The following is a 24333-nucleotide window of genomic DNA, read 5'->3' as shown; positions in this document are numbered from 1 at the left end:
GGGAAGAATTGGTATTTTGCAAATATCTCCAGATCTGACCATCATAACTGTCTTAGATCCTATTTTAAAGAAATAAGTCTAGTCAAAGGTTGAATGCGATCGGGTATTCAGGTGGCTGAATTGCTTAATCTGAAAAAACACCTTATATCCAACATTCTAAAAACTAGGGTTCTAGTTGAATAAATTAAGACAAATAATTGATAATGGATGAAGAATGATGATGGAATCAACAAATGCAGTATAAAGTTGCAACAGAAGAACATGAGTGAAAAATATTGATAATTGTGACTTCCCATCAAGGATTTCCCACCCTTAACTGAATCTCACAACATGCATACTTAGCAGCAAAAGAAAGAGCTCAAGCCAAAATATCATTAGTGAAAATTCGTGTGTAAAGTTGTAGCCCCTTACAAACTTGTATAGAAGACTTAAAAGATAGACTCAAAACACTAAAAAGGAAAGGCCCAACCCAATCCTTAACTAATAAGGTAACATAAATCGACTAGGAAAGCTAAAATTATGAAAGAAATTGACTCAAAGCAGTATTGGACTTATAGACTCCTAATTCAGCCTAACTAAAGCACTTAATCGCAAGTAAAATAAAGAAATAATTTATATATTAAGGAAAATCCCGTATGCAAACTTACTACCCATGGTTCAGGCCCATTTAAGTGGCCTGCCTATTACATTAAAAATTCCATGGACCAAAGGCCTAACATGTATATAGCCCATCCCAAAGTTTATTTCTAATAAAATAAGGGTTGAATTAGGAACCAGAGATTGGAGAATGATTCGACTTGTCAGTAATGACAAAGGTCTTTCTTATTTATAAAACGATTACAACCAAAATAAGGAAAGTAGGGTACGTTGACTAAGCGTCCCTATCAACAAAACTTACTACGGTAAATAGTAAATAACCAAGGTAAATAGTAAACTAACTATGGTCATCTCAACAATAAGCCTTTTAGGTGACTTATCTGCATCACAAATGATCTCCATGTAGCCAGAGTTGAATGGACAACTCTAGGCTTTTAGTAAATAAAGCGAGCAGTCAAGAAGCGTAATGTAGATAAGTTGAGTGTGGTAGAGATGAGGTTGTTGAGATGCATGTATGGCAAAACTAGGAGAGACAGAGTGAGGAATGACTAGGTTAGAACTGATTAGAGAGATGCCCCGATTCAGCACAAACTTTGAGAATGCTATTTAAGGTGAGTTGGACATGTCCAACAGAGGCCTTGGGATGCTTTAGTGTGAAGGTATGATAAGATCTAGATGGATGGCGCTAAAAGGGCTTGGAGCAGACCTAAGGTGACCATTGATGAGTTGGTAAAGAAAGACATGCAAAGGCTAGACCTTGATCCTAGTATGACATCTACTAGAGCTGTTTGGAGGACAAAGATCTGTCGCAGATCGTTTGTAGTTGGGATGTCCCAGAGGTGTTGCAATGCTTTTTTCCTTTCTTTCTTTCCCTCCTCTTTCTTTTATTTTTCCTCTTCTCCACTCGCAAATCCATGTAGCTGACCCCATTTACTTGGGAAAAGGTTGAGTTGTTGTAAAGCGGGGATCTAGTTTAGTACTTGCTTTGGACCAACCTCACAATTTGAATTTCGAGTTAGCACTTGTGCCACCAATGTTGGAAGATCAACCCTCATCTCAAGTTGGTGTAGAAGTTGTCCTAAGCCCTAATAGGGAGGGCGGGAATTTGAAAAATCTGGTTAGTGCTTGCACCAAGGATCTAATCAAAGTCATTTTTTTTGGAAAAGAAAACCTTTCCCTTGTTAGCCAGAGTACAAGTGTTCCTCTTGATTTAGTGCAAGCGTTAACTGGATTTGAAAGAAAATAAAACTTTCATCCTTTCATTTGGAAAGAAGTGGCAGAGAAGGACCAGCCCTTCACTCCACTAAATAAAGTGAAAAAGCCTATAAGGTTGCCACTTGGGAGCTTGAACATCATATCTAACGCTCCCAACGAATAAAAAAAATATTACACCTAAAGACCCTTTGTTAAGCATGGAGAACAAGAGCAGTATTGTAATAATGGGTTTTAGGGAAGTTGTTAGATTCCAAACAACTCCTTAGGTCCTTTAAGGGTTTAATGGTCTTTGTAACATTCCAGAATTTCCTTTGAATGGTTTAATGGTCTTTGTAATATTCTAGAACTTTCTCTCTGTTATTATAAATAAAAGAGGGCTGGTGTCTTATTAGACACAAGTCATTACCCTATCCAACATGGTGTCAGAGGCTTTGGATCCAAAACCCAAAGGGTTTCCTCTCCTCTCCATCTTTCTCATTTTCTCGATTTTCTCTCTCCTAGTGCCTCCTCTCTCTTTTTCTCCCAGCGCCTCCCTACTTCTTCCTCCTGTTTTGGTTGTAGTCTCTTAAACCACCAAGAGAGCCACTAACTTCTCTCTTCTTCCTTAGGCTCTCAGACTCTCTTCTACATAGATTTGAGAGACCCAACTCTTCACCCTCATCGATTTTCAAGGCTTTTTTTGAATCGAATTTTTGATGCCATGGTACTTTTTCCCTATTGGATGCACTGTTTGTCTGAATGTTGGTTGCATTTGGTGCCACTGATCCTTATAATGGTATATACTAGCCACTTTATCGTCTCAGGACTGGGTTCCAGAGCTATCCCCAAAATCGATTTGTTCAAGTCTTTATCGTTTTTTGGGATTTTCACACTTTCCTGCTTTTTGGTGTCTTTTGGTGCTTCTTCTACTTCCAGCTGGTGCCTCTTCCTTAGAAAAGCTCCCTTGAGTTGTAACCATGTCTACTAGCTTTTATGCTTCCACTAGTGGAGACACCTTGGCTCTTCCCAATTTTCCTCCTTGCGCTATCAAGCTTGATGGCAAAAACTACCTTATGTGGACACGCTCGATCTGTATCTCCAAGTTCCGTAGCTATTATGGGTATCTCACTGGAATATGGAAGCGTCCGACCACAATTCCTGGGATTGACAAGTGGGAGTGTGTCAACTCTGTTGTTATGGCCTTCCTTGTCAACTCCACGTAGCCACATCTTTCATGTAGCTATTTCCTTTTTGACTTTGCTGTGAAGATCTGGAAGTCTGTCCAGGATATTTATTCCCAGGCGGGGAATGATGCTCATGTCTTCGAACTGCAGAAGAAGGTTCGTGACCTGAGGTAGAGAAGGCCCACACTGTCACAGTACTACTATGATTTGCGCACATTGTGGACTGAGCTAGACTTCTATGAGGAGTATACTCCTTCCACCTTGCTGATATCACCGGTTTTCAAAAATGAGAGGACAAGGTCCAGGTCTATGACTTCTTGGTAGGATTGAATGTGGAGTTTAATTAGATGTGGTCCCAAGTTATGAGTTGTATTCCCTTTCCTACCTTGGATCAAGCTTATATTGTGATCCAAATTGTGGACAACCGTTGTACCACTATGCTCCCACAACCTATTGCCACTACCACCGAGAGATCTGTGCTTGCTTCTGGCATCCAGCCTTCTAGTGTAGCCCCATCGTCTGGTGGCTCCTCTACTAGAGTTCCAGTGAAGTGCGAATACTATGGGAAGGAGCGTCACATCAAGGAGCCTTGCGGGAAGCTTCATGGCCGTCCTGTTGATATATCTAGTAAGTCAGGACTCCTGGTAGGCCAACCATACTAAGGTCTCAGACTCTGACTTTGCTCCTAGCATCTTAGCAACCTCGCTATCATCTGATGTGCTTACTGCCATCCGACGCCTTTTTACACGTTCGGACTCTCCTACATCTGCCACTGCGAGCTTTGCTCATTTCACCCCTTCTGGGTCAGGTATCTCTTTCTGTGGCCATACTATGTCTATCAATTCTATCCCTTGGATTATAGACTCCAGGGCTTCCGATCATATGCAGGTTGCTTTTCTCTTTTCTCATAGTTCGCTACCTATCCTAGTAATGGTAAGGTCAAGTTGGCTAGCGGGACTTATTGCACTATTTTGGGAAATGGGTTCGTTAGCTATACTCTTTCTTTATCCCTTTCTACTGTGTTACATGTTCCATTTTTTCCTACTTACTATTGTCCATTAGTAGTCTTACTTCCAATATGAATCACCAAGTCAGCTTTTTTCCGTCTAATTGTGTTTTTTAGGATCTGGTGACAGGGCAACGATTGGCTCTAGTAGGGTGTATGGTGGTCTCTATCTGCTTGATGATGTCCATACACTTTTTTTTTTTTCTGTGTCTTGATTACACTCCATTCTTCATATAGCATGTTAATTGATCGATTAGAGTCCTGTATTTACTTCTTTTCAGTTTTTTTTTTCCCTTTGCTTTATCATGTTATTGGCTGGGTTTTAGTTAAATATTTCTTACTAGAGGATATAATTGAACAGCATGAATAATTCTAATAGAAGTTTTAAATGGAAATTAATATAGAAATGATACTGTTATGTATCTAACACCGGAGCTGTGCCCTTAGGTGATGGTGCAAAGTGTGAGTTTTGTTCAAGATTCCTATATAAAGAAGAAAAGATTTGCTCCTCACAAGCATGATGTAGGGGGCTTGAGTCATGGTAAATCAATGTTTCTTACTCAATTACATAAGTGCATTTGTACCCTGTGGGGAAAAAATACCCTATTTTCATATTCAAATGTGAGTAACTTTTTATAATGATAAAATTATGGACATTTTATCTATTCACCAGAGTGGAACTTTTGTATTTGATTTACTGCTAGTTGATTAGTGGATTTCTTGTCTTTTACTTTTATCCTTCTCTATTTTATTGGTAAAAACTTTGACTTTAAGGGACAAAACCCAAAGCAATTAGTACCTTGCCATACTGTACAGGCCAACCCACTAGAGCTATAGAGCCAACTCCACTAAATAGAAAAAGAAAGCTATATGCAAGCCTTGCATCTGAAATTTGAAAGATATTTCCATGAATTCATAGCTCAAAACATGTTAGGTCTTTAGCCTAGTCAGCTAATTTGAGATGGATTCCTAAATTCAGATTCTCATTGTTTGCATTCCATCCAGAGGTTGCAGGCTCCACTTACACATCAGTCTCTTCCTTAACTGATAAGGCTAAATCACCTATGCATTATCTGTATGCACTTCCTGTGCTGTTCTGATTTGATGCCTGACTGTGTAGGTTTTATGAACGACAACATTTCTGTTAAACAATCCTGGAATCAACTTCTTGGAAAACCGCATGAGTGGTTGGACAAAAGATTGAACAAGGTTAGCTAACTAAAGGGTTCAAGAGTTCGAAATTGGTCACTGCTGATTCCGATCCGGATCGGCCAGAATCGGTAAAGGAAACCCAAAAATCAGCCATAAGTCATCCTCGAAAATTACCGTTCCGGATCGGCTGGAATTGGGATCGGCCCGAATTGGCTGATCTGATCCCAATTCTTCAAACCCTGTTGAACCCACATTTATCAGACGTAATTTTGTTTTGAGCAGTCTCTGATCATCATCTTTCATCTCTTTTTTCCTGTCCAAAAACATATTCCCAGGATGATCAAACAGGTGCAGCTTTTGAACACAAGGAGAGTGGAAAACTACTATGGATTGATGAATCTACTCCAGAATGGATACTGTCGAAGTTGGATTCCATGACCTTTGCTTATGAAACTGAGGAGAAGACTCAGAAAAGTGGTAACAACATGGATTGGCTTATTAGACTTTTGTTTCCTTTTTTATTCTTTTATTATATATTTACTCCACTATATGGAAAAACTTACATCTGAATTTTGAAATATATAGAATTCATAGCGCAAAACATGTTAGGCCTTTAGCCTTGTCAGCTAATTTGTTTGCATTACATACAGAGGTTGCAGAATCCACTTACACATCAGTCTCTTCCTTAACCGATAAGGCTAAATCACCTAGGCATTATCTGTATGCACTTCCTGTGCTGTTACTGATTTGATGCCTTACTGTGTAGGTATTATGAAAGATATTGCTGTTAAACAATCCTGGAATCAACTTCTTGCTAAGCCACATGATTGGTTGGACAAAAGATCGAACAAGGTTAGCTAACTTCAGGGTTTAAGAGTTTAGAATCAGGACCAGAATTGGTCACTGCTGATTCTGATCGGCCAGAATTGGTAAAGGAAACCCAAAAATCGGCCACAAGTCATCCTTGAATAGTACCATTCTGGATTGGCCCAAATTGGCTGATCTGATCCCAATTCCTCAAACCCTGTTGAACTCACATTTATCAGACCTAGTTCTGTTTTGAGCACTCACTGATCATCATCTTTCATCTCTATTTTGTTCCTGTCCAAAAACATATTCCCAGAATAATCAAACAGGTGTAGCTTTTGAACACAAGGAGAGTGGAAAACTACTATGGATCGATGAGTCTACTCCAGAATGGATATTGTCGAAGTTGGATTCCATGACCTTTTCTCATGAAACTGAGGAGAAGAGTCAGAAAAGTGGTAACAATGTGCATTGGCTTATTAGACTTTTATTTCCTGTTTTTTATTTTTTATTATAGATATTTTCCATGGGAACCATTGCCCTAATATTTGGATTTTCTTACTGTTTATATTGTTGATATAACCAAGTGTAATTTGTATTCTAAATTTTAATTGGTATGTTGAAAGGTAAGGAGTCTACTGTCAGTTATTGGACAAAGCTTGTTAGCTATCCAGAACGATGGAGAGACTACAGGAAGCATAAGATGAATGGGAAGGTGAACATCTTTGTGAACAGATTAGTAGTCCATATTTTCTTTTCTATTTTTAATCTTTTGTTTTGCAGGTAAAACGAGGTTATCCTGATTTTAAATGCAAGGAAGATGGTCATGCACTTTGGCTTAACACCGCACCGATATCTCTTCTGCCAAAGCTCGAGGGATTGGAGTTTGACGATGAAATTTCTGACATAAATCTAAGAAAAGATGATAAGAGTGAGTATATGATCTGGTTGCTTCTTGTAGTAGTTACATTCAGGAATTTGGATGGCAATCCATCCTTTTTCTAAGCCCTATAGTTTGATGGAGGCTTTAAGGGTTGTATCTTCTTCTGGATGGCTCCTCCAACCTCCCCTTGTCTTCTTTTATTTTATTCCTTCAATTTTTTTTCCTACTATCTTATTCAACAAAGGAAAATAGTCTCTGCATCACACCCATCAAATCCCTTTTTGCATTATTTCTCTCCCCCATTTCCCAGCTCTCAACGACAACAAACAAACAACAAAAAGCTCAGCCTTATCCCAACTAAATGTTATTGGCTACTTGGATCTGAGCAAAGACAAAATATTAAAGAAAAACAGTGGTAAAGAAAGAACATCGCAACAATAACCACTCAACCGTATCCCACCTAAATGGGGTCGTCTACATGGATCCTTGCCCTCTAAACAATTCTATTCGAGGTTATATTTGAGTCAAGACCTAAACTATGCATGTCGCAATTCCTCACTACTCCTATAGGGTCATTTTAGGCATGCCTCTAGATCTTTTAGTCCTTTCAATCTGAATCCGATCACCCCATACTGGTGCACCCCAAGGTCTCTGTTGAACATGGCCATGCCCGCTTAGACAACTTTCTCTGAGTTTATCATGTATCGGGGCAACTCTTATATCATCTCTAATATTGTCTTTCCTTACTTTATCCTTCCTAGTTTTTCCACACATCCATCTCAACATCTTCACCTCTGCTACACTTAATCTGTCTATATGATGCTTCCTAAGTGCCCAACATTCCATCTCATACATCATAGTTGGTCGTACAACTGTCCTATAGATTTTCCTGTAAGCTGTAAAGGAATACATTGATCACACAGCACTCTGAACACGCTTTTCCATTTCATCCATTCCACTTTAGTTCTCTGTGAAACATCATCCTCTATATCACCTTCTTTATTTATGGTAGACCCTAAATATCTAAAAAATCACTTTGCGGTATATCTCTCTCCTCAATTTTTATTCTTTAGTTATCCGCCATAGTTTAACTGAAATTACATATCATATACTGTGTCTTCGTTCTACTTATCTTAAAACCTCTTAATTCTAAGGTTGGTTTCCATGGCTCTAATTTAGCGTTAATACTTGCTTTTGTCTCATCCATTAAACAATATCATTAGAAAAAAGCATACACCATGGGACCTCATTTTGAATGTTCATGGCTAAATCATCCATAATAAGTGCAAACAATTAAAGGTTTAAAGCTGATCCTTGAAGGAATCGAATTGTGATTGGGAATTCACTACCTTGACCTCACACAGTTCTCACACTAGGCCCTCATATATTTCTTTAATTATTTTTACATAATCTTCACCTTTTTCCTCTCTAGTACAAGCTAGATTTACTCTCTGGGGACTGTAATCGATCTTTTCTAGGTTAACAAAGACCATATGGAGATCCTTTTTGAAAACTGTAAATCTTTCCATGAGTCTCCCAAGTAAGTAGCTTTTGTCGTGATATACTTGGCATAAAACCAAATTGGTTCTCTGAGATAGTAATTTCTTTTTTCAGGTGGGCTTCAATGACCTTCTCCTAAAATTTCTTAGTATGACTCGTTAGTTTTATGCCTCTGTAGTTATTGTAGCATTGAATATCACCTTTATGTTTGTAGATCAGAACTACAATGCTTCTACTTCATTCATCTGACATTTTCCTTGTGCTCATAATCTTGTTAAACAGTTTGGTTAGTCAAAATACACCACATAATCCTAAGCTCTTCCACATTTCTATTAAGACCTCGTTAGGGCTTGGTGTGTTGCCTACTTTCGTCTTTCTCAAGGCTTCTTTGACTTTAGTAGACATCTTTAGTCCCTAACTTTTTGTATATATCTATCGTGTGTGGTGTCTGAATGAGTAATGTAATCTTTTGGGCCACTCTTACTCAGGATGTAAGAGTAAGAGTGGCATGCACACTCTTTGAAGTCAATTAAGTATTTCTTGGATGTGTTTCACACGCTACAGGATAATACTAATCAACTTTTTAGTCCAACACACTCTTTTAACAATCCATAGCCTAAAAAAATCCCACCCACTAATAACTCAAAACAAGGTTGATTTGACTCAACACAATGTAGTTATCAAGGTGAGAAGACAGCCAAAGCGATGGAGGATGGTAAAAAATCAAGGCGACACCAATAAGACGATGACAATCCAGGATGGGCCGCCTTATCGCCTAGACGCCGCCTTAATAACTATGCCCCTGTTCAATGGTTGGACCATTCTAATTGACTTGATGATGTCAACAATAATCATGCCATGTAGATCATATTTGTTAAGGCATCGCCTTAGTGCACTGCATTTCGTCTTCTATTTTGGCACTTATTTATGCCAAACATCATTTAAGTAAATATTTTTACTTTATATATTATTCATAAATAAGTAAATACCCCCTAATTGTCATACCCTGCCTCAAATTAGGCCGAGGTCTGCGGGATTGGATACCTTGCTGTGCCAGTCAGCCTGAACCGCCGGGATCTGATGTAGTGGTGAACTTACATGAGTACAAAATCTTCTACCAAATCAGAGTGCGCATATAAGGGGAAATCTATATTTTACATAACCCATGTTGATCAACTCTAAATGATAAGTTATAATTACAGCTAACTCACAATTACCATAATATAATCACATCTTGCAGGCATAATAATAAAACCTCAAAGCAAAGGAAATCTCAGTCCTCCACCACATCTCACTGACACAACCTCACAACCATTGCCGAGTCTCGATCTACTCCAGCTTAGGTTCCACCATCTAAAAACATAAATCAACGAGGGGTGAGCTTCACAAGCCCAATGAGGGGTGAGCATGCAAGCATACACATCATAATGCCAACACACACTCACAGTAATACCCACAGATGCACAGCCACATGATCCATTTTATTTATAATATACATTCTAATTACTAAGTCTCAATAAGTGCTATAAGCAACGTAGGTGGTATCTCCTACCCTATACGTTGGGCCTCGAAGATACACGCTAATTGCAAGCAGGAGTCAACCAGTCCTAGAAAGAACCTCGGTCACCTAGCCAACCCCTAAATAGTAACCCCTGACAGTCATGGTCTTGGAATCCCACACCGTCATCGGTCTCCCATGCTTTCCGACAGTCATGCGTACAATACGTCGTACCATGCTGTACCCTCTCAAGATATAGTACGTTGTATTTGAGCGTAGTAGTCCTCAACCTACCACCGAGTGGGATTAGTCAATACCTTACCCCCTATTGGCAAGGGGTTATAGCACTGGGATGTGATCCTAACCATATGCATTTATATGCATCCATATCAATCATAGCATCCATCACACATCTGTGGCCACAACTGTAACACTGACCTCTGAGGCCATGGTACCGGAAAGAACTTCGACCACACCGTGCCTCAGACCGTCAATATTACATCCATCACCGCACAGTTAACATACTACACATCCACAAAACCACGATCACATCCAAGTCGGTAAAATCATGCAATATGTGAAATATATTATTTTATATAAAATAAATCCATAACATGGTAATCATCACATTCCACATGAGCAGGCAAATATCAAAATATATATGAAACACTCCGGAAAATAAAACAAACACCCACTCACCTGATTCCCGAATCTGATGCCTTTTCATCTCCCAACAACTTACTTACTTAACCAACCTGGCTCCCTAACCCCTATGTAGGTCACTAACCTGATGCGCACAATCTTGGGGTTCCTATTTGTCTAAACAGACCAAGCCACGTAGTACTTGGGTCATCAGACACTGATCAGAGGTAACCTGTAGGTTATCACAGCCCTCAGCTGACTAGGCTGATTCCCAACACATTCTTCTTTCCTCTTTGTACTATTTTCTGTAAGGGGTATGGTCTTACACTCCCTATGTACATTCCCTAGCCATGACAGAGTTCTCTCAGCCAATTCAGTGATAGGATTGGGCTCTGGGATCCCTACTACAACCTTCTTTACAGGGCTTAATCTCACTAAAGATGTATCAGCAGGCCCCCCCTTTTACAGGGTGCACCCAGACCCAACCAACAGCCATTTAGGGCTCTAAAACCCCAATCAGCAGGTATGGCTTGGCCCAACCGGCTGGCCGCTCGTGCCCACCAGTTCAGGTCTGCAGATAGCAGAATTCTGTCCATCTGTGGACAGAATCTTTCGGGGCACTTTCCCTGACTTCTGGGCCTCCGACTTCACTCTACAGACTATGTAGACCATGCTCAGTCTGGGTGAAGTGTTAATTTGACTGATTGCTACCCAATTCATTGAGCACATGGTCAATTGAGCTCCAATTCTCCCAATTTCCTACCCGGGTAACCCAACTACAGCTTCTGTCCATTCTCGGACAAAATTGAGGGTATATGGGGCTTCTACCCACCTCCAATTTTATTTAATTTTACCCAATTGGGAAAAGCCCTATGGTCTAGGGTTCTTGGGACAATTGCACAGTCAATTGGGTCCTAATTTGGGTCCCAAAGTTAGGGTTTTAGCTGTAGGGAGCTGAACTGAGTTCCCACAGCTATTTCCCTCGCTCCAAATCATTCCTACACTAACCCTAACCCTACTGACAGAATTATACTACTAAAAATCCACAGGGTAGGTTAGGGGAAATTACCTCTTCTTAGTTCTTGGGACTTGCAACTGCAATAGGGAGTGTCCTGGTGCAGCTGTCCAGCTCCATATCTCATCCTAGCAGTGGCAGCAGCTTTAGCAGGCTTCCACTTCTACTGGCAGCATGTAGGGAGGCAGTAGCAGCAGCAACAGCAGAGGGCAGGTGCAGCACCTCTCCCTTCCTCCTTCCTCTTCTTCTTCTCCTTCTTTCTTCCTCTTCTTTTCTTCTCTGGTTTCATATGATTTCAGCAGCAAACATAACAGTAGCCACCCCCCCTCTTGGTCTATTAATAGCCAGGCTATGAACTGTAAAAATACTCCATTTTTTTGTAAATATTTAAACTTAAATAACAAATCATACACCCCATGGTTTCTCTTGAAATTTATTGCATTAGAACCCTTAAACGTGCCTCCACACAGGGTAAAAGTAGGTAGAAATATACTGTAGAGAGGTGGGACCCACAGAAGAAAAGCCCAGTTTTTGGGCATTCGGCCACGCAAACCGGCTGGCCAGTTGTCAGCAGGGTATCCTGTCGGTTGCCTCATTTTTGGCCTTCCAATAGTCTCAACCTCTGAGCTTCATAGTCTAAGTGTGGGATTGATTCCACATATTTTTGACTATTTTACTCCCCATACTGGGCTAGTGAGTCTGCCAATTTCCTCCTACTGCTGTACATGTAGGTTCCCAGTATGACAGCCTACTGCCCTTGTGCCAGCGAGGTCCTGACCTGCTTCAAAATTTAGGGTGTTACACTAATTGAATCCAATAAAAATAGTTTAAAAATCAAATTCCAAATGGATAAGTCAATCCCCCTATCCAAGAACAAAAACTAGATTTTGTTGTAACTCGGCAGTCATTGAGAGGGGGGTGAATCAGTGAGTCCAATTCCGATCCCCAAAAATCTGTTTGATGTCTGACCAAGAAAAACTTGATATACCTGTCCCTGTTTGCACACAGTTGTATACACACTCAGCCTCTCATAGACACTTCCAAGTGTGCACACCCATTCCACATTCCACATTCCACATTCCACATTCCACGCACTTCAATATAAAATGCAAACAACAAGCACTCACAACACAGGGTTTTTACGAGGTTCGGCAATTTGCCTACATCGCCGGAGTAGTGCCTGTAAAGGCTTCGTACCTACTCAATACACTACTTTTGACTGCACCCACAGTCGGGAGCACCCACACCCAATTTTCTCAAGCTGAAGCTGAGATGGCACTCGCAGTACTGGTACAATGTGTAGCACCCACTACACGGGAGCACCCACTCCCAATGTTTAGCACCCACTAAGCACACAATAAAGAATGCAATTAAATTGGGCTTATATCAATGCCCTACAGTGAAGCTTTGCCTAGCGTATACATCCACAACTAGCTAGCATGCTTACAGTTCATCCACAACTAACTTAGCATGTATACATTCATCCACAACTAACCCTCACATACATACATGCATATAATGTAAATCAAAGGTTAGAGAATCTCACAACCGATTGCTTGGGATGACTGGAAACTTGTACTGACAAGTTTGGTGCTTACCCCTTCTCTCTCCTTGGCTTCTTGCTCTTCAAAGCAAACACATCTTTGCTTTTTTCTCTTCCTCCTTGGCTTTGAGTTAATGTATCATTAACACACCCCAACCACCTCTTTTGCCTCATTTAATGGCCTAAGAACATTTATCATCAAGTATTCATGTTCATTCAAGGACCAACAAAGAGGGGGAAGCTTCTCCTGCCAAAACCGTAGCCTTCTTTCACTCAAAACTAATTTTTCTTTCTTTCATAGTGTAGTGCTTGAAAAAACGAAGAAGTAACAACTTGGTTCACCCAAATCCGAGTTAAAATGAGGGAGATATGATCATTTGAAGTTGGAGCAATGAGATAGCCAGAAATGGAATCTTCGTAGGAGTGGCGTAGGCTACACCGGCGGCACACGCAACAGGGGTGCAAATCTGGCCGTAGATCTCATCAAGGAGAATCTCTTAATCTAGACCGTCCGATTAAAATAACGGATAGTAAATCTCAACCACAAGATTTGAATAAGATAGTCAACTGATGACGTCAGCGGTCAGCTGGCACTTTTTGTTGTCGATCTTTGATTGGTTGCTTTCCCGGATTTTAAGGGAGCTTGTCTCCCACTGACAAAAGTAAAAGGCTTATTCACCATTGGATCCGAATCCTCCATGATGGCTTTAATCAGATCTCATGAGATCCATAAGATCGGAATCCTTTTTATACCTTCTATGCACGCGCGAAACACCACAACATACCTTGATAAGGTGTAGTGCCAGTGCATCAAGGATTATGCACTTAACCAATCAAATCCTACGCGCAAGCATCTATCTCGTCCATGTCAGCGCAAAATCTCAGCAGCCTTTGGATGGGCATCAAGCCTACGTGGTCGAATCTGGACCATCTATTTCACTTCCCTTTACTCTTTATTACAATCAAGCCCCTGCCTCCATATATTTCAGTGCTTAAAGACCCCCTGCAACTCAGACCTTCAAAATCTTGAAATTACATAAAATCCCTTCAAATTTCAAAAATAAATTCCAAAAAATCCACCCAACACCGAGAGCAACTGATGGATTTTTGGTTTGGATTTTCGAACCGGCTTTACGGAAACACTTATAACTTTTTCATACGATTTCCGATCGAGATGAAACGAAGTGCGTTGGAACCGTAACTGGACGCTCTACGACTTTTCAAAAGACTCAATCATCTGACTCATCCATGTAAAAAGACCAAAATGCCCCTAGACTTTTATAATGACGTATCTTTCTCATACAGAATCGGAACGCAATGAAATCAGAACCGTTGGAAAGATTGGATTTTTGTCGTATTGTTACATGGAGAACACTTCCTTTAAAAAATTCATCTTCAATGCCGAAACTGCCCTCGACTGCCACAAATGTCGTAACTTCTTCATACGGTATGTCGTTATCGGAATGCGACAAAATCAGATGCACTGGACTAGATAAATTACAATCTATATTTTTTATGAAAAAACGATCTTCCAAAAATATCATTTTCACTACCGAAAATGCCCTCGATCGTAAATAGGCCAATTTTTTCAGTTTTGACCCAGAAACCCGCACCACATACTAAGGATGTATCAAATCATTCCATGCATACCAAAGAGTTCTGTTATCTCATCGGTGATACTAGACACTGTCATGTCATCATTTTCATCCACGTCACCCAAACTGGCCATGTCATCATCGCCATGTAGCCGAGTTGCCAACAAGGACAACCATAAAACAACATATTTTTGGTTGTAGGGACGGTTTTCAATTTCAAGTGTTGGGGTTTTTCTTAGCTCTGAAAATTTCATAAATCATTTCATGATAAAATATTGAAAAAAACCAAAAGTCTGGTAAAATAATCTTTTGTTTTGATGTTAATAAAATTATTTTCATTTAAGCGATTTTAACAACATTCGCGCACTTCAAAATAAGTTTGGCCAGGACATAAATTTTGCATTACAAAGATTTAAGTAATCCTAGACTTGTTGAAAAACTGGTTTTGTGCTATACCTGATACAAAAAGTCTCATGTAATAATAAAATCGTTTGACCCGTCAAACTTATTAGAGAACAAGATTTCTCCTCTAAATGTCGATATTTGATGACTTGATGTGGTTTATTTTTAATTTTTCTTTATGACTTGATATGGCTTAATGATTTTGTTATTCAATTTTTTTTTTTTTTTTTCTTTATGATGAATATGTTGTATTGGTTTGAATCTTAGTATATAAGTAGAATATACTATTTGTGCCAAATTAAAATGGTTACATAAACAAAACAACACTAGGACGCTTTATTCTCCTAGGGGACGCCTTATGCCCACATTGTCGCCAAAGCGCTTAGGAAGATCATTAAACGCATTCGTCACCTTTCCAGCTTGATAACTATGTAGATGTAAATGTGTCTCATACACCTAACATTTACTTGTTGTATATGACTTATCTTCTACTAAACATTGAATATTATGTTGTGCAAGATCCTCTAATCAGCACTTTCTCATCTCCTTACAACCCACAAGCATTGTCCAAATCGCAACAAAAAAGATAACGAGTTAGTCTCTCCATTCCTTTCCTCATACTATTGTTTAATTGGATTCTCAACTTAACTCGTCCTATCCTAACTAAATGGGGTTGGTTATATAGATCTTCTTTCTCTAATCAGCTATATTCAAAGACATACTTGTTTATAGTTGTTAAAGCATCTAGGCTATTTGCCTGGGGCCTAGGCGATAATCGCCTTATTGCATTACATGCCGCCTTATGTTTTGGCACTTATTTATGCCAAATATCATTTAAGTAAATGTTTTATTTTACTTAAAATATTATTCATAAATAAGCAAGTACCCCCTATTTGAATCCAATAAAAATAGTTTAAAAATCAAATTCATAAAGGATAAAAAGTCAATCCTCCAGTCCTAGGGGCGATTTTCAACTTTTAAATGTTGAGATTTTTCTCAATATAAACATTTTATAAATCTTATAATGTTAAAGCAAATGTAAAACCAAAAGTCCGGTAAAATAATCTTTTGTTTTGATATCCATAAAATTATTTTCATTCAGGTGATTTTAATTGCATTCGCGAACTTTAAAATAAATTTGGTCGAAATATAACTTTGTCATTACAACTTAGATTTAAGTAATCTTAGACTTGTTGGAAAGTTGGTTTTGTGTTATTCCTAATACAAAAAGTCTCATGCAAAATAAAATCATTTGATCAGTCAAACTTATTATAAAAGAAGAGCGTTTCTCTAAATGTTGATTTTTTATGACTTAATGTTGATTTTTGATGATCTTTTTATTCGGATGAATAAATGAATTCATTACTAAGCAGATGAAAGAATGTACTAGGGGAAAGGAGAAGAGAGGGGGGGAGGGGGCACAACCCAAAAGCCAAACCCAAATGGAAGCACAAAATCACAGAAGGGGGGCCCTAACTAGAAAACAGCCAAAGGGGGCAATTAAGGGGGAGGCATGCCGGGGTGGATAAGAGAGAGAGAGAGGGAGGCCCCAGGAGACAACAATAAGCCTGTTCCTTGGGGTATCAGAAATCCTACGCTAAAGGATGCATCTAAGTTTAAAGCTGACATCAAAGTAGATGGCATTGCAAATCTTCTCAAAGGAGTGAGAGTTGGAAGTCCATATACGGAGATTGTACTCCATCCAGAGATGGTTGATGGTAGCACAGAAGGCCAATTTCCCAGTCGTGTCGGTGATGGAGGAGCCGCCAAAGGTCATGTCAACCCATATCCATTCTCTACTCGAAGGGAGAATACTTTTTCTAGAAGGCCAACAATTGTTGAGAACCCTTTTCCAAGCAGAAGAGGGGAAGGGGCAAGAGAAAAATAGATGGTCAGTGTATTCAGCACCATTCCAGAAGAGGCAACAGGAGGGGCGATTAGAATGTGCTGATAAAGAAGAAAGGCCTGGGTAGGAAGATAGTTGGATAGAGCTCGCTAGGAAGTAAAGCTATGGTGAGAAATGTGGTCTTTGAACCAGGGAAGGTTATGCAAGGGACAATAGGGGACGAAGTATGAATATGGTTCCAAGTAGAGGCAGAGCTGAAGTTCCCTAAGGGGGAGGGACGCCACGTGATTTTGTCCTCTCCTCCTCAATGCCTGGGAGGGAGGGGGGATGGAAGAGCAGAGATCAGCAAGAGGGGAAGGGGAAGGGGAAGGGGAAGGGGAAGGGGAAGAGGGAGGGACCATTCTCCAAGGGAGATGATGGAGGCAACAGGGGTTAGCCTTGAGAGGCCTAAAGAATAAAGGATAGGGAGTGATTAAGAGGAGGAGAATGCAGAAGAGTGCCAAGGATCAAGCGACAGGGAGGTAGAAGACCCATTCCCTATAGAGTAAGAGAAAGCCGAAAGGGCTAAAGGCCTTTTGGCAAGAATGTTACTCCAAATCCAAGAGGCATCAGGAGAAAGGGAGGCTGACTAGAGGGAGTCATTCTTGAGGGGGTAGGAGTAGACCAGGAGACCCAAGTACTATTATGCTTGGTAACAATCTTCCAAATGAGCTTGAGGATGCTAACAGAATTAAGGGGTGGAGAAATTTAGAGGAGTCAGAGCCTTTCTAGAGAAAAGAAGAAAGGAGGGCTGAATGGATTTGGAGGTGGAAGAAGGGAGGGAAAAGACATTGGAGCAATAGAGGGACAAGGATTGGATGACAAATCTGATGAGCACCAGATGACCAACATAAGAGAGGAGCTTGCCTTTTTAGAGCTGGAGCCTCTTTCCCATTTGGTCAAGGATGGGGGAGCAATGATGGGCAGAAAGCCGAGAGGGGATTAGAGGGAGGCCCAGGTATTTGACCGGGAGGGAGTCAAGGGAGAAAACTAGTGATTCAGAGGAGATTGTCTCGACAGGGGTAAGAGAAACCAGAGAGAAAGAAGCTACATTTGAGAAGATTAAACTTAAGGCCAGAGAGGGATTCAAAGAGATGGAGGGAAGACATAATGGAGGAGATGGAAGCAGGGTCAGCCTTAGAGAAGATCATGAGATCATCCGTGAAGGCAAGGTGGGTAAGCATGAGGGACTTACATTTGGGAATCGTGAATTAGGTGTTGGTCTGTGGAGGATTGGATAGAGCACGGGAAAGGATCTATAGGGTAAGGGAGAAGGAAGAGGGGACGACCTTGGCGGGTACCCATAGGGGAGGAAAAATAGCCAACAGGGTGGCCATTAACCATGACAGAGGAGGGGGAGGAGATACAGGAATGAATCCGGTGCATAAAGGAAGGGGGGATGGACATGGCTAGAAGAAGTTGCTCAATGAAATCCCAGCGGATAGAATCAAGGTCTTTATAGATATCATTTTGAGGAGGGTAGTAGAGGAATGGGACTTGCGGTTAAACCCTTGGACAATTTTATGACAGAGTATAATGCTGTCAGCAATGTAGGCCGATTGGTTGTGACTGACTAGAGAGTCAATGACAACTTAGATACGATTAGCTAGGATTTTGGTTATAAACTTGTTGAGAAGGTTGCAGAGGGAGATGGGTTTAAAATCAGTCATGGAGCTTGCACCTTTTTTTAGGATGAGGCAAGAGGAAGGTGCGATTGACATGGTTGCTTTGATTGGGGGAGAGGAAGATGCTGCGGATGGCGTGGATTAGGTAGGCTCTGATGATGTGCTAACAAAAAGAGAAGAACCGCATGCTAAAGCCATCAGGGTCAGGGGCCTTGTTAGCTTTGTGCGAGAGGATGGCAGCTAAGATTTCATCCTCATAAGGGATTGCAAGGAGGGGAAGAGAATGGTCGGGGATGAATTTGTTGATGAGATTCAGGGGGTAGTGGAGGGGCAGAAGGGAAAGAAGGGTTGAAGAGGTTTGTGAAGTAAGAGGCATGTGAAGTAAGAGGCAACTTCAACTTTGATTTCTTCAAGATTGGTGAGGGAGTCACCAGAGGAGGAAAGGAGCATGGGAATCAAATTGGCATTGGACCAAGCTCTACCAAGCTCAAGCCACTTGATGCGGGATTTTTGTCTAAGGAAGCTTTATTTTTGGCAAAGAGGGAGGAAAATTTGGCGGAGACCTCTTTCTCTTCATCAGCCAAGGAGAAATTGAGCTGGTCTAATTGAAGCCTGGATTGGATGACAAGGAGCTTATTCGTATAGGCAGTAACATCTGGAGGAGATGTTACCAAAGGAGTTGGAGTTCCATCTCTTGAGAGCAGATTTGACATTTTTGAGCTTCCTAGCAAAGGGCAAGGAGAGGGGATAAGAGAGCATGGACAGGAATAGACCAGGAGGCCTCAACAATGGGGGGAAATCCTAGTGAAGAGACCACACATGTCGAAGAACTTGAAGGGTTTGGGACCAAAAGAAATGAGATGGTGGACAAGAGAGGGATGGGGGAATAGTCCGAGATACCAGAAAGCTTAAATGTGGCATGAGAAGAGGGAAAACATCAAGCCAAGCTTCATTTACAAGAGCCCGATCTAGCTTGCAAGCAATTTTGGGGCGAACCGCTACGGCGGTTCGACCAAGAGAATTTGGTGCCCAACCAATGGAGGTCATTAACACCAATATCATCAATGCAATTGTTGAAAGCTTCAATGGTGGGAGAGAGGGATCACCTCCAATTTTCTTGTGGGAAGCTCTGATGACATTGAAGTCATTAGCCAAGCCCCAGGGGAGGGACGCCAACAAAAGAGGCAAAGGATCGAAGATCAGCTCAAAGGGGGATCATGTCCATAGGCCTGTTCATGGCATAGATGACTGAGAAGAAGCATAAGAGAGAGCCAGAGGGGGAGGAAATGGGGAGGTGGATGGATTGGGAGGAGGAGATGCTAGCAACCTGGAGAAGGAAGGGTTCCCAAAGGATCCAAATACGACCATTAGAGCAATGGGTGTAATTGGAAAGGAAGGACTAAGAAGGGACAATGGATGCAGCTTTATGGGGAGCATTGGGCTCAAGAACACGAGATTCGAAGAGGCAACAAAGTGCAGCCCTAGAAGATTTGATAAGGGAACGAATGGAGGTATGCTTGGTCGGAGTGTTCAGCCTACGGACATTCCAAATGGTCCAAGGGGTTATTTATATAGGGAAGTACAATGCAACAAGTGCTAGGGGAGTAAGAAGGAAGTTTGGAGGAGCTGTAGGAGGGTTTAGGCCTTGGCCGACGATGGTACTCTTTGATGGAGGAGGGGGGTGGGGGGTCTTGGATTGCAAGGTTTTAGAAGTGGACCTTTTGGATGAGGGACGGGAGGGGGGTGAGCAGACTTGGCTTTCCGGATGGGGCGAACAGCAGGGATAATGGCAGGGATCTGGTTAGCTTCATCCCCAACGAGGGAGAACATCAGTATCTGAGGGGATGGGGGTCTGGGGAAGAACCGACTGATCAAGGTGGGGCTCTAGAGGGTAGAGGTGGATTGTAGCAATAGGCGATCTCACAGGGGTGATCTTGAGCAGCTCGAGCTGGTGCATAGTAGTTCTGAGAGTCAGAATAGTACCTTCCGAGGTATTGCGCAACATGACTGGGACAAGAGGTCTCTGGGTAGTCTCAGGAGAGCTTGGCCGGCTCTCAGGGGCCTCGAGAAAGCTTCAGCCTGAGGGAGGAGAAGAAGACCATCTTGAGTGACAGGAATAAGGCCAAACATGACAGCAGACGTGGCATGACACATGGCAGAGGTAGCTAAAGTAGCTGATCATGTGATAGTCGTAGAGGTTGTGGCAATGGCAATCTTGGACGAGGAAGCAGATGTGGCAGGGACAGATGTGGATGAGGAAGTAGACATGGCAGTGGCAGCAGGCGAGACACTCACGGTGGAGGGAGTAGAAGTGATGGCAGTGGTGTAGGCATCACGGGATGCAACAATAGAGGCGGCCGAAGGAAGAAAGGAAGCATACATGGCAAATGTGGAGATTCTAGCAGGAGACGCGGAAAATGAAGGAGCCGTGGTGGTAACAGATGCAGACAATGTGTTGGCGGTGGCTTCAGGCAAGTAAGCGATGATGGAAGTAGCAGAAATGTTGTTGGTTGGCAAAGGGGGGCAAGCCAATAGGACTTGGTCGATGGGTAAGGCTAGAGAGGCGAGAGCCGTGGGGGCCGAAGGAGGTGAAGGTTGCAGGTGGTCAGTTGGGGAGTTGGGTGGAGGAGGAGGTCGTGTTGGATTGATACCTGACGAGATCAGTAGTGAAGCGGGTAGGAGGGTCGAGTTAGCGATGGAGTTAGGAAAATCCAAATAAATAGTGGAAACAGGCGAGGGGATGGGCAGGAGGTTCGGGTCAAGAGGGGGAAGGCTAGGATTGGGGCTAAGATGGTGGTTTGGGCAGATGAGATAAGAAGGGGTGGACCGGTATGATTGGATAAGCTAGTAGGGCTGGCTAAGTTAAAAGAGACAGAACCAATAGCATGTGGGAGAGGAGAAACAAGGAGAGGCTCAAAAGCAGAGGAGGTCTATAGGCGGCAGTGCTAGAGCCAGAGGGAAGGCCAGTAGAGATGTGATCATGGTGGGATGGGGGCAACATCATCGGCAATCGAATCAGAGTCAGAGATTGCCCCAGAGAGTGTGCAGACGTTGCAGAGGTCATGAAGTTGCTATCAGCAGTCGAGTCGCCGTTGGATAGAACAGAGAACCTGTTCAGACCGATGGGAAAGAGGATGTCATCCAACGGACCAACAGATCTAGGCCTTGCATGACTCGAGGTTTCTTTGTTCAGGCAGGGGTTGGCCATGCGACTGCGGTTCTGGCGTCTTTTAAGGAGTTTTCTTCTTCCTCGCAAGGCTAATGAAGGGGAGCGAATGGCATCTTCAGCAAGGGGAACGGCACTATTAGGGTTAGCGGCTTTGCAAGGCATGTCTTGAGCACGCTGGGGATGCAGAGAGTAATTCGTGGTGGTGTGGCAGGACTTGCAGATGGTACATATCAAAGTTGAATCTTACCTCATCAGTAATTGTGAGAGAGGAAGGGAGGACATGATCAGTCGTGATCTCTATGCAGATTTTCGCATAGGAGAGGCGATCCATAAATTGTCTTTATGTCGGAGAAAAGGAGTTTACCGATGACAGATCCCACTGAGCTTAGCCCTTTGGCTCCCCAAAAATGGAAGGGAATATTAGGAAATTCAACGCATAAAGGAATGGAGGAGAGATTCACTTTGCTGAAGGAGGTGTAAGGGTCCCAGTGGCGCAAGAAGATGGGCTTCTTTTGAATGTACCAGGGGCCACCATCAAGAGCTCTGGCTTTATCAGATTCAGCCGAAAAGTTGAAAACAAAAATGCCATTGTCCGGCATGAAGGTGGAAGATTCACTCATAGGGTGCCATTGCTTTTGGAGGGAGAGATACTCAAAGGCGGTTGACTGCCAATGAATTGCCCTATCAGGCAATGCCTCCATTTGAGGATATCGGGCACTAGCAAGCTAGGGGGACAGAGGGCGAAGGGCTTAGAATTAAGGAGGGAGGAAGAAGAGGGAATGGCCAGCGTTTTGGGGGGGGGGGGGAAGAGGAGATGAACGAACAATAGAGGACTAGGGACGGGAAGCTTGAGATGGCAGAGGTGGCAGGGGAGGGGGAAGGAGTAGGAGTAGGAAGGGTATCAGGGCTGGGGGAGGGGTTAGGATGGAGGGGTGAGAGGACTAGGGTTTCCGGCAGCCCTTGCCACCGTAGGGATGTCGGACATGGAAGGTTAGGAGGGGAAGCCAGACATGGACATGAGAGGGGGAGAGGACCAGCCTTCATTTTCTGTTTTAATAGTGAGGGAATCAAAAGTGAAAGTACATGGCATTCCAAATTTTCTCAAAGGGAAAACCATAAGAGGGAAAAGAGGAAAAATAAAAAATAAGGTATATGTAGCATACTAAATAATGTTAGAAAAGAGTGAAATAAAATATAATACTTGGTCACCTTGTTCACCTTAAGGCGGGCGGCTGGTCGAAGCGCTTAGACAACCCTCCGACGCCTTGGTTCGCCTTGGTGCCTTTACAACTATGTACTTATTACTAGTCTTCAGCTATGCCTGCCTTTCCTTACCACTTCTCCTAGGGTCATTTTAGGTGTACCCCTGGCGCTTTTAGCGCTCATCAAATTTGAATCATATCATTGCTCCTTATTAGAGCATTGAAAGGCCTTTGTTGTACATTTCTGTGTCATCTTAAAATGACATTCTAAACTTATCATGTGTCAGAGGTACTTATAAATTCCCAATTTTTTTAACTATCTTTTCTACTTTTACCATTCATCCATCTTAACATCTTTATTTCATCTATAGTTAGTTTGTTTATATGTTGTTTCTTTCAAAATTCAGCGTCATACATCATTGCTGGTCGTATATTTGTCCTATAAAATTTTCCATTGAGTTAAAAAAAAAATACATTGATCACACCATTTTGGATACACCTTTCCACTTTATCGATCCTGCTCTAATTCTTTGTGCAACATCATCTTCTATTTCTCCTTCTTTGTTTATGATTGAAACCAAGTACCTAAAATTATCACTTTGCAGTATCTCCCCATCATCAATTTTCAGTAGTCCACTTTCAGTCCTATTGTTACTAAAATTACTCTCAATATACTGTCTTTTGTGCTACTTATCTTAAAATCTTCTGATTCCAATGTACCAAAGCTTGAAATTTATCCATGCTTTTATTTTATCTACCAAAGCTTATTATTAGCCAAAAAACATACACCAAGGGATGATCTTGAATGTCTCTAGTCAGCTTATCAATGACTAGAGAAGATAAATATGGGATCAAAGTTGATTCTTTACATAATTCAAATTGTTATTGGGAATTATGTCTATATATTTATGCAAAACAATTTTTTTTTCTTTTGCTGTAACATCCACCAAATTAACTCTCTAGGGACTCTTATTATAAAACTTTTTCCAAGTCAATAAAGACCATATGGAGATATTTGTTACATTCTTTAGATCTTTCTATTAATCTCCTGATTAAATAAATGGCTTACGTCATTGATCTTCCTGCCATAAAACTAAATTGATTATCCAATCCAAAATATTAGTTTCCTGTCCCATGTGGGTTTCAATTACTTTCACCCATAATTTTGAAGTATGGCTCATAAGTTTCATTCCTCTATGGTTTTTATAATTCTAAATAACATCTTTATTTTTAAAAAGGTGTTCTATAACTCCTCCATCCATCTGGCATTTTTCTTGTGGTCATAATCTTATTAAACAACTTCATTGTCCAAGTTATTCCATTAATTCCTAAGCTCTTCCACACCTCTATTGGAATATCATTTGGACCTGCTGCTTTACCTGTTTTTGTTTTTTTTTTTTAACAGTTTCATTTACTTCAAACACCTTAGTTTTC

At 41.5% G+C, this 24333-nt stretch overlaps 1 protein-coding gene across 1 annotated transcript in view; it reads left to right on the top strand.

Moving 5' to 3' along the window:
- LOC122061260 (protein OSB2, chloroplastic-like) overlaps nt 1-24333 on the top strand; it is a 55880-nt gene that overhangs the window by 30066 nt on the left and 1481 nt on the right. Inside the window, exons 3-9 of the mRNA XM_042624474.1 lie at nt 4429-4522; nt 5102-5190; nt 5469-5610; nt 5900-5985; nt 6257-6398; nt 6567-6655; nt 6724-6871. Coding sequence (XP_042480408.1) covers nt 4429-4522; nt 5102-5190; nt 5469-5610; nt 5900-5985; nt 6257-6398; nt 6567-6655; nt 6724-6871 — 790 coding nt within the window. The remainder of the gene's footprint in view (nt 1-4428; nt 4523-5101; nt 5191-5468; nt 5611-5899; nt 5986-6256; nt 6399-6566; nt 6656-6723; nt 6872-24333) is intronic.

The sequence above is a fragment of the Macadamia integrifolia genome, chromosome 14 (assembly GCF_013358625.1).
Source record: "Macadamia integrifolia cultivar HAES 741 chromosome 14, SCU_Mint_v3, whole genome shotgun sequence".
In the NCBI taxonomy this organism is placed as follows: Eukaryota; Viridiplantae; Streptophyta; class Magnoliopsida; order Proteales; family Proteaceae; genus Macadamia; species Macadamia integrifolia.
The sequence above is the reverse complement of the archived record's forward strand: the minus strand, read 5'-3'. Positions and strand labels throughout refer to the sequence as shown.